At 40.0% G+C, this 11,184-nt stretch overlaps 2 protein-coding genes across 2 annotated transcripts in view; both read right to left on the bottom strand.

Moving 5' to 3' along the window:
- Positions 1-801: 801 nt before the first annotated feature.
- spdya (speedy/RINGO cell cycle regulator family member A) lies at positions 802-2,501 on the bottom strand (the record flags this gene model as incomplete). The annotated part of the gene is made up of 6 exons (XM_080784237.1): positions 802-884; positions 971-1,112; positions 1,211-1,382; positions 1,526-1,611; positions 1,703-1,761; positions 2,246-2,501. The coding sequence occupies 6 exons, from the start codon at positions 2,499-2,501 to the stop codon at positions 802-804; spliced, it is 798 nt and encodes a 265-aa protein (XP_080640363.1).
- A 6-nt stretch (positions 2,502-2,507) lies between these two features.
- The window catches only part of LOC308329738 (uncharacterized protein), a gene marked incomplete at both ends in the record, with an annotated part of 35,238 nt that continues 26,561 nt past the window's right edge, over positions 2,508-11,184 (bottom strand). The window contains 5 exons of the mRNA XM_080784236.1: positions 2,508-2,536; positions 8,982-9,141; positions 9,361-9,504; positions 10,112-10,246; positions 10,402-10,596. Of these exons, the coding sequence (XP_080640362.1) occupies positions 2,508-2,536; positions 8,982-9,141; positions 9,361-9,504; positions 10,112-10,246; positions 10,402-10,596 (663 nt within the window). The remainder of the gene's footprint in view (positions 2,537-8,981; positions 9,142-9,360; positions 9,505-10,111; positions 10,247-10,401; positions 10,597-11,184) is intronic.

Genomic DNA, 11,184 nt, shown 5'->3' with positions numbered 1-11,184 from the left:
AGTGTCATGAACTCAATGTAGAAATAGAAAAAACAGTGAATGTGGATTATGTGACTGTAATATCTAGTTGACACAAAACAAAAGTGTATACCGGTACTTACAGTTGTGCACTGTATATCTTTTAAAACATTTATCAAATAATGAATTGTATTAAGCCATGCACCAGAGGTAGTATGAGACCTTGGTAGATTAATTAAATTAAACTAAGGATAAAGTGCTTAATCTCTATGGAAATGAAAACCAGTGACTTCCACTTGTGATTCACATTTGGATGCCACTGACTTAAAGTTAGATGGAAACTAAGTTTCTTCATTTAAAACACTGGTGGTGGAGTGCGTGTCCACTTCAAAGAAATGTCTAATGTAGGCTTTATCCAGGGGAAATTAGTGTATAATATACTACACAGACTCTCTAAATCAGGGTAAGGAAAGTACATTAATTCTATCAGATAATGCAGACTTAGCTACTCCTCGTTGATCCAATCCATGGATGGATCGTAGATTGATCCACAGGCAGAGTTATTCCCTAACAAAGCAGGAAGATAGAGGCCTTGGTTAGCTAGAAAAACTTAAACAAGTATAAACGGCTCGATTGTAAGTTATGCACAGTAAGCTTCATAGTATAGTCTAAAGTAGAACTGCATTACAATATTTCATAGTGCCGCTTTAACGAACATGATGTTTGGACTATCCTGAAGTATAGTTATCACTTCTGTGTTCAGTTCTGTGTTCATTTTCAAACATATTTCGACCAATTTACTGTTTAGAATTGAGAACACAGAGCCACCTACTTGGAGCCTCCTCAGGATAGCAACGTGATGGGTGCTGGGTAGGTTTCACCAGATGAACCTTCCTGCGAGAGGCCTTGATCCTTGGGGGTGTGATCTGCATTGAGAGGGAAATGGCAAACGGAAGCAGAGAGCCAGGGCTTGGCAATGGAGAGGAGAGCCTCATTTTCCTTGTACAGTCACAGAGGACGCAGGTTTCAGGGGATGCTAAGGGCCCACGTGGAACACGGACCTGGTCCTGCACTCCATACCGCCTCTGGGCACCACTGTGGTGCTCAGCCCTCTCCCGGTTCCACGCGAAGTGTGAGGGCATGATGGCTATGACCTGAAGGACAAAAGCAGACAAGTGGGCATACAAAGCTGCATACACACAGATGCTTTATATAAGCGTTTTTATATAAGCATTTGTTATGCCACGTTTACCTCTTCGCAGCATCGTCTGCTAACTGCAGCTCTAAAGCAGAGGCGAGTCCACAGCATGTCCCGCAGTTTGAGGAAGTGGGGAAAGCGCTTCCTCCAGGTCTGTCCCAGTGCCCAGGGAAAGATCTCATATTTGTTCTCCTCCTCATCCTCCTCCATGGTGTTGGCAAGGTAGCTGGAATTATAAAGAATTTAATCAGAACATTTCAGAGCTGCAATTATGAATTCAAGCATTACAAACCGCTAGCTTGTTAAATATCCCCTGGTGCACATTGACAGTGAGTAGAAAACTACCGGTAGTTTTGTTATTGAACTTACAGTGCTATGAAAAAGTTCATTCTGTTGTGTTCACTGATGCTGAAGTTGGCCCTTTTGAAGTAGATAAATGTCATGGCCAGTAGGTACTGAGGGGTAAGAGGACAAGGTGGAAAAGGTTGAAATCAAGCAGTTTCAAGATTATCTTGGCACATTTATTATCCAACAGAATCAACCTACCTTGTCTGTGATTTTGAAGCAACAGTCCTTCCACAGAAAATCTTTTACCAGATCATCATCTGTAAGCCATAATGTGTCATTTAATTTGTATGTCTACTTCTGGATCAATGTCACCACTTATGTTGGGCTCAGACCACCAATAAGAAAAGTTAGCGAAAGTTGTAGCAAATATGCAGGAAAAAAAAGCTTACCACTAGCTTTCTTTACAATTGTGTTCATAACGATGTCTACTATGACATCAATTTGTTCCAACCCAACTCACTTGGGAAACAGCTGCTGAAAGTTGGGGTACCATTAACCTATATAAAAACATTCAAAATGTCATTATGCTTTAAGTAGCATGTGACTGGTCAAACTAGGGGTTTTTCATGATTCTGAATCCATTGCCAGCATTAGTTTTGCACGAAAAACACTCCTTGGGCTAAAAACGTCCATAGCCGTCATCACAAATGTGATGAGGTCAGCACATTTGGGCTATGGCCGAATAATTTGCCACACATTTTGCTAACTTTCCCTGACAACACCCACATTCCACAAGCTCACCAAAGATTTTGAAGAAGGCTACCATCTCCTCTCGCTGGATGACTTGAGGCAAATCACCTAAGGTTGGTTTGGGCTGGTGGTACCCCTCATAACACCTGGGTTGGCTCTTGCCTGCAGGGCCCTTAACCTCTTGGCCATTAGTTCTTTTAAGCTGGAGACCTCTCCTGACCTGAAGGCTGCGTACACTAGTGTTGGGTTTGATCTGTACAGTAACGGAGGGGGGAGTCTCGTGCCAACTGCATGCGTTTTTCATCATGCTGGCTCAGCTTGGTTTATCTGCAGGTATCTGTTCTGACAGGGGTGAGATAACAAACATGGTTCATTGAGTTATTGTGGAGTTATTCATACCATTTGATGCTTTTGCTATATGTTGCATGCATAAAATGAACCATGGCATCCTGGAGCAGGGAGTTCCCCTTAGCTGGACACCAACCGACCCCCTGGGTAGGTCAGGTCCGCCTCCCAGGGGTTTAACAGCAAGAAATAGCTATCTTTCTCTCTCTTTTCTTCAACACAACCTACTGAGTAGACATCCTTGATTGAGACCAAGCTTTAGGTAGAATTGCAAACTAAGAATTGAGCCGTGTGAACACACGATTAAACATCTGAATGGACTAACGGTATGTTCATTCTATTTCTATTTCAATAACAATAACAATGTATCATCGCATATAGTATACCGGTTTAATAGCTGTAAATATAATGTGCTATTTGTGTTTCTTTGTTTTCCATACAGGTTTTAATTACCTAACTGATATCCAACTGATATCTAACTGATATCCAACTGATATCTAACTGATATCCATTAACTGATCACCACTGATCATTACTGTCCTGTTAAACCTTGCTATTCTCACAACCAAGAGATTAGGCCAACAGGCAAACAAATCCAATGTAAATATTACCATTCTGTATTTTTATGTATAATAAATAATGTAAAAGACATTGGTTTGGTTTATTTAAACACTGGATAACAGTTTCAAGCTTTAGCAACAGTATATATATTTCCGAGTAATTTGCCTAATAGCAACTATTCAGATGTTATAGGCCTTCCCAGGGGCCTTAGATCCGATATAATTACCTCAATTGTGCACTTTTGAACAAATCAATTAAGTAGGCAGCAATAGGTGAAAATATTAGATTCCGGGACAGTTATTTTATAATGGTCTGTGTGTGACCTGGTGGATTTCAAACTAGGGAATTTAATAAATCAAAAACATCCTGGAAAGTGGAAATATTAGACAACACAATATAAATACATTAAGACTTTTTCAGGACTTTTTCAATTCACTTCTGATCATTATTCTGGTAACATGTTCAGAATCTGAACAGAAGGGTTCATTTGGTTCCATTCCATCCACTCAGTGAAACAGAGCCTTAATTAGTACAATTGGTAATGCCTGTGTAGGAAGAGGGCCAATTTATTTCCAATATGGCTTCAGTTTGCAAAACATTGAGACATTGACAATGACTTTCTGCCTTTGATGAACACTATGCTAACATTAGTTGAGCAAAAACCTACAAAACAAAGTTTTTTGTTGGTCTCTGGAGCAGTCAGCCAACTATTGCTAAGCTAAACTATTGCTGTAGCATGGTGTCAGAACCTGAGAACCAGGGCAGGAAACCAGTGTATTTTTTACAGCAACAGCTAACATTGCTTGTTGTATTAATGTTCTAACAAGCAAGAGGACGCATAGCCTCCCAGTCCCAGCAGTGATTACTGCTAATAACCACTTTAATCCTGGCCTCCTTATTTTGGGCACGCCGCATGTTTATATAGTCGACGTTTTAACCCCAAATTAAAAAAATAGGAATCGGATACGAGGCATAGTGTGAGGGCGCAGCCAGATAGGGTATAATTGGCCGCCCGAAACTATAGGGATAGTGGTAAACTTACCTACAAAGTGCCTAAAAGTGTAGGCAACAACCAGCTGAGTTTATTTACAGTTCTCTGGACAGAACCACAAACAAGATAAATTAAGCAGCGGTAGCGTCAAGTACAGCTGGACGGTGGAGATGCTGACAGCCGAAAACAATGTTGAACTTGACAGGTGAAAAACATGTGAAAACAGGCGGTCTTCTTTGTGCTGCAGAGCGCGGGTCATTCCACAGCACGACCACAGGAGGGCAGACAGTGCGCGCCAAGAGACGGGGGGAGGGAGGGAGCTGTACCTCCGCTTGATGCGAGCCGAGGTTTAGTAGTTCCACCTGAGCAATTTCTGTCAATCAATATACATGTCCATATCATTGTATTACATTGATCTTGACAGGATGACATCTATTAAGACAAGTAATTTGAATGTAACCTATCTTCTCTCGTACCTTAATCTCGATGGTGTTTATCCATCGATGAATCTTTTTGTGGAAAATTACTTTAGATGAAACAATATCTCATTTGGGGATATACTAACTACACTGTCATCATGTCATCATGATTCCAAAATTGACTCTTCTATTGGATTGAATATTTAGCATGTATTATTTGAACTTTCAAAAAAAAAAAAAAAAAGCCTAGACAAAATAAGACAATTAATTGCGACCAGTTCGCAGATTACTATGAATACCTGTCGAATCTGTGAAGAATATGGTAGCCTATTGCCTAATCTGTTTTACCTCACAGGCTTATCATTTTTTATTTCCGTTTTAATTTTAAAGATTATATTTTTCCAGTTTTGTAACTGCCGTTTGTCCTGATGTTTTATAATCTTTATTATGTATAAAACAACACACTATGTACTCTCTCTATATATATATATATATATATATATATATATATATATAATATTCAGTTCTGGGCAGAAACGTTGAAATAGCATGACCAGCAGGTCAATAATTAACCACTACTATAAGGTTTTATTTTATTTTATTCACAACATACATTAGGATGCATAGTGGTGCGTTTTCACAGTCAAAGACAATTATGGAGACATTCATTTTCCTGAATGAGGAGGTATGTCAGCCAGGGATATGTACCGGTATTAATCAATAACTAAAATAGAAAGGAAATCCAATATTTATGATATTGGCAGATACATTTGAATTTATCCCTGTGTGGAAATCGCATAGCAGCACTGCAGTATATGAAACAACAAGAGTATAACTCATTTCAAATAGGTGGGGGGGATAAAAATATATATAACAATAAATGTAGACGACTTTAGAGTCTACCCACAAACACTTGGACTGACACATACTGTAGTGTAAATAAATTATATACAGCAGGCATTAACTATAAGGCACAATCTATTGCCAAAATGTGAACCATACATTACCTACAGTGTGTCGAACAAAAAAGAAAAAAATACAGTGAGCTCTTCCAGTCCAGATGGATCTTTGTTTCTACCTCTCACAAATTCAACTTATAGATTCTTGAAGACATCTTTGCTGTGATGTAATTAGACCTCCTTGCCATTGTATGTTGTTGACTAATCCTTCTAGTTGAGGATGACCCATGCAGGTCAAAACCGTATCCTTATATGGATTTTTTATTTCAATTTATTAAGGCTGTTTAACTATATCCTCGTTTTAAGTGTGCACACTGATATAGGGAGGCTGATATATATGTACCATGTGAACAAGCCTACACAGTAGGTGTATGGATCATCATGTAGTCAACCAACAGTGAATATAATGAACAATAGCCGTTACCAGTGAAACATACTTTATACAATATACAGTGTTATTCACCCCACATTCTAGTAGAATCCATTGCCCAGGTATAGCCATTCATAATCAACAGTCACTTTCATATTAATCAACTATGGCTGCACAGTCTTTCCTCAGCTTGAAAGACATGCAGCTGAAACCGCGACGAACATTGGGCATCTGCCCCACAGTTTCCCAGGTGTCCGTCTCTTCACAATAGCACTCGATGTTCTCGACGAGTCTACATGAAGAGACCAATAGCCATGTGTTAAATATACAGTATGCTGTGAACAAGAAGCCACCTTTTCCCAGGCATTCATGGAGGCAGTGTCTTACCCGTTTTCCCCATCCGACCCTCCTAGTACATAGATCTTTCCATCCACCACAACCGCGCTAGGCCAGACGCGTCTCTCTTGCATGGGGGCACACACGGTCCATTGATTGGTCTCGGGGTTGTAACATTCCATCGTGTTTAACTCGCAAATGTCGTCCCCATATGTATAATAATCACCACCTACAGATAAAAAAAAATCCAATACAGAAATGTCAACCATCTGAAAAGTATGTTAATTTATGCACTCAATACTGGCTAATTTTAAACAAATTATTTCATCAATGGGGCGTGGCATGGAAGTGATCAGCCTGTGCCACTGTTGGTGTTATGGAAGCCCAGATTTGCTTTGATAGCAGCTGTAAACTCATTTGTATTGTTGAATCTAGTGTCTCACACCTTCCTCGTGACAATAAAAGACAATTTTACTTAAGTAAAACATGCCTGTACCTTTTCCACCACTTGCTCTACAAAGTTGTATGCATGCATTCCCGACTTGCATCTTTCCAGAGTAGAGAAAAAAAAAACACCTTATGAAACCCAGCAGGCTGAACCTGCAGTTGCATAAACCTGTTCCATACCAATAAAATAGAGATGTCCTTCTAGTGCTCCCACAGAGGCGGACCCCTCATCGATAGAATCGAAAAACGCTTGCAGATGGACAGAATCCACAAGCTGCCAGGTGTCGCCGCTGGGGTCGTACTTCTCGACTGAGTGCAAGTGCATCCCACCACCAAAGGCATAACCATAGCCATCTAGCATCACCATCACTATAGACCATGTGGAGTTTGTTAAAAAAAAGAAGAAAAAAACCCTCATTAGAAGTGATGTCCTTGCCAAATGCACTATACAGTCTCCATAAATCCATAATCAAGGCTGTGATATCAGGAGTCCGAGTGGATGGAATATTACCAACTCGTCAACAATTACAGGGACACTTATATTATAGATATACTGTATATGTATTATAGCTCTATATTATTATTAAACCATAGAAAGTCTTCCAAAGCCAAGTAAAGACATTTACTATGTTAATTTACAGGCCAATATTGTACAGTACAGTCAATACAGTATGTACAACTAGTTCCACTAATGATGTCATTACTGTTTAGTTGTCACTCCTGCCATTTGAACGGATCAATTCTGCTACCTGTACAGACATTAATTATTTTCAGAACTCTAATTTAATAAAAAATTTAAGTAATTTTCATATAATTACGAATATTGTCTAGAAATCTTGTCATATCTACAAATCTTGTCTACTAGAATCTAGACATATCTAGACTCTAGATATATAATGGTGGCTTGTCATTTATCTATTGGCAAATCTTGCACCCTAGACTATAATTAACAATCTTACAGAAGTTGCCGCGTGGTTCATTCATGGGAGCCAATGGAGCTGACCTCCATGAGTTATGGGAAATGTCATAGCAAAACATCTCTTTATTGACTGAAAAACCCGGTCCTCCAGTCAAATACAGAGTACAGCCTATGGTGAGAGAAGAGCAGAATTAAAACGATTTACCTTATGCCTCAATTGTTAGAGAAATAAAGATGCATTTTTTATTACTACTATTAAAAAAATCACACAAATTGGTTCACAGTATCTCTATAGACATTAGACATGTGATCATGATGGATCTGTCCATATTCCATCCTGATTGGCTAAAGCACAAACCACGGTTTTGGGCTTAACATTAGCTTCCAATGTTTGCACGATTGGACCATTTTGAAAAAATGCCTCAAATCATGAACGCAGCATGCTATTTGCTATTTCCATGACATTTTGCATGCACAGTCTCACTAGGCTGAGGAAGAAATGCCACCCTTTTCACATTGGCCTGTTATAGCGCTATAAGCGATTTTTGCTAAACACATTTTTGGAACAAAATGCCTCAAATCATGAAAGACTGCCTTGAGAGACCTAGAAAGAAATGGCACCCTTTTCACATTGGCCTATTATAGTGCCACCAGGAGGACACAATAATCTACCTGTGCTGTGCACCATTTCTATTTACCCTGTTATTTGTTTGGGTTCGTGGCATTTACTCACCAGACTTAAACGTAGCAGGATCCTTCGCTGGCAAACGTCCACGAGTCTCCAATGGCAAACGTCCTATTGTCTTCCATTGATTGGTCAGGGGATCAAAGCTCTCAATTTCGTCAAATACCCCACGTAACCCTTTCTGTCCTCCCACAGTCACAATCACTTAAAAGAAAACAGGCAGAAGTGAGCCAGTAGTTTTAAAGTTAAAATTTTTCATGTGTCTAGGAGGTGACAGTACTTCATTAGACACCCAGGAGTCGTTTTTATGTGCAATCTTGTATTAACTTTGTATTTAGGGTTTCTTCCTGGAGGCTGAACTCTTGACAGTCAAACGGGCCAATGAAATAAACAGTAATATAGTGACACTACACTATCAGCCCCTCCCCTAACCCCTCCCCCTTTATCATACAACTACAGCTGTGGGTGCGGCTTCAGTTCAGGTGGATCACCACCCACCAGGCAAACCAGGCATACCTAATGAACTGGTGGACGTGTTTTAACAAATACTGTACACTTTTTTGAAAAAAGTATACCTCCTTTTATAACAATAAGACCTGATGATCATGTTTTAGGGTGGAAAAAAATCACTGCACTCCATCTTTAAGCAGATCGAACTCTTAAATCTACTCTTTACTTGTGTGTGTGAATTGGTCAAAAACTAGAAAAACAATTATGTATTCTTTCCACCAGTTGCAATGTGTGAGGAAGGGTACCTGTGGTCCTGCGTGGGCGTGCTGTCTTACAGAAGGGCTGGTCTTTGGCCTCAGAGATGAACCTCTGGCAGCCCTGGTATTCTTTCACCACATCCAGAGACTCAATCATAGTGTGGCGGTAGGAGGGGCTTATAAGAGGCAGACGGATTTGCTCTAGCACCTTAAAGAACACAGAACGGATACAACATTATGTATAAAGCATGCATAGTACCAGCAAGTACCATATGCCAAGCATGTATTGGACAGCAAGTGCTGTTCCAGCTAAAACAAAAAGTTCCATATGAAGTTCCTTTCAATTTATTGATGTTTCGGACCGCTGGCCCTCATCAGAATGAACAAATGTTGTGTCCAACAAGGTGACAATAAAAAAATTACTGACCTTCTCAAAGTTCTTCCTGCGAGTAGGACATTTGTCTAACCACAGCATGGCAGCTTCAAACACCATGTCCTCCTTGGGCACATTGAGATGGTCACTGGCAAGAATCTCTGTCAGTTCTTCCACAGAGAGAGACAGGAAATCTTCCTGTTGGTAGAACAAAACAAATACAGTAGATAAGCTGACGGATTAAATAAAACCCTGTTCCCTTACTTACTACTGAAGTAACCTTTTCTCCACTTAAGTCTCACTGTTGGTAGATGGTTTGTTTATTGAAACGGACAATATGACTATAGCTTATTAATATATTAAATGAATCCATTCATTGAGCAATGATCTTGCGAAGACAGGTTCAGTAACAGAAATAAAACTTAAGTTATTGGAGCAAAAGCCTACAAACAAACAACTTGGGAAATAATGTATGATCCCTCAATCACTGACCTGCTGGTATATGTCACTGAAGTGTTCCAGAATATAATCCATGCTGTGTTCTGCCAACATTTCACAGCATTGGGCCTCAGCAAGGCAGTTAATCCCGACACAGTTACTTATATCCATGTGATGCTTCATGTAGTCACAGCAGGCCTCTCGAATAGCCATAATATCCAACAGGTTTGATGCTACTAGTAGGGCCTAGACCAAATAAAAGTAAACATTTATAAACTTTTTTAAATCACCAATGTTTTGTACAGTAGTAGGACAAACATGTAGACATTATGAATAATAATAATTTATAATGATAATAATAATTTACCTGCACATTTGCAGCGGAGATAGACACCTCTGAAGTATAGGCATAGTTCACCAACATTCCAAACACCTGAGGTTCCACAGCACTGATGGTCACCTTTTCCTGTGTGGACTCCACCATGCCAGACGTAAACATTGCCTGTGCAGGTTGAAAAGGTGAATGGTTGGCTCGGGGTGTTCATGGGTTAGGCTTTTATTTACAATGAGCAGGCTGGATATAGCGATTCATGTGAAAGCCAAGGCAGAATTGAAAAATGGCATTCCCTTAACAACAGTATCAATACATGTGTGTACCTCAAAGTAAGGGCTGAAGGAGGCCAGCACATAGCGATGGCAGGGGAACTCCTGCCCCCCGCAGCACAGAACCACATCACACAAGGCCCTGTTGAGACGCAGCCTGTTTAGGCCCTCCAACACCTTGTTGGGATGCGTGCGCTCCACATGCACCAAAGTGTCCGGTGAGGATATCGATACACTGGTGCCACCCCCCTGAAGTGCAACAACAGCATTGAAAGGGAGATTTATAATCAGTCAGACAAATAAATATATTAATCTGTGAATAATGTGGTTTTTCAACAAATACCAACAAACCTTTTTATATTTCTTCAGTTTACATAGTAGTGTAACCACAGCTGTGTCCCCCTGGCAACAGTAACATCACACTACATAAGCAGTTCCGGCCAGAAACGATTGAGACTCTGTTACTCCTCCTTTAGAATTTATGACACCTTTTTACTTGCGCAAGCAGAGCGCGCAAGTAATCATTTCGCTTGGTCTCTTCGAAGTGAAGCCAAGTTTTCTTCAACCGTAAGTCTGTGCCTGGTTTGCTGGGACCAGTTACAACATTACGTCATCCTTGAGAGAGTACATGGTGTGTATATGACGTAATGTTACAAGTTACAAGTTACAAGTTACAACATTACGTCATATACACACCATGTACTCTCTCAAGGATGACGTAATGTTGTAACTGGTCCCAGCAAACCAGGCACAGACTTACGGTTGAAAAAAACTTGGCTTCACTTTTTGGAACCAAGTAACCACAGTATACTGCTAATCAAATTACAACTACATACT

This window comes from Protomyctophum bolini (assembly GCF_963924005.1).
Source record: "Protomyctophum bolini genome assembly, chromosome: 15".
NCBI classification, from domain to species: domain Eukaryota; kingdom Metazoa; phylum Chordata; class Actinopteri; order Myctophiformes; family Myctophidae; genus Protomyctophum; species Protomyctophum bolini.
Note: the sequence above shows the minus strand (reverse complement) of the source record. Positions and strands in the feature narration are given on the sequence as shown.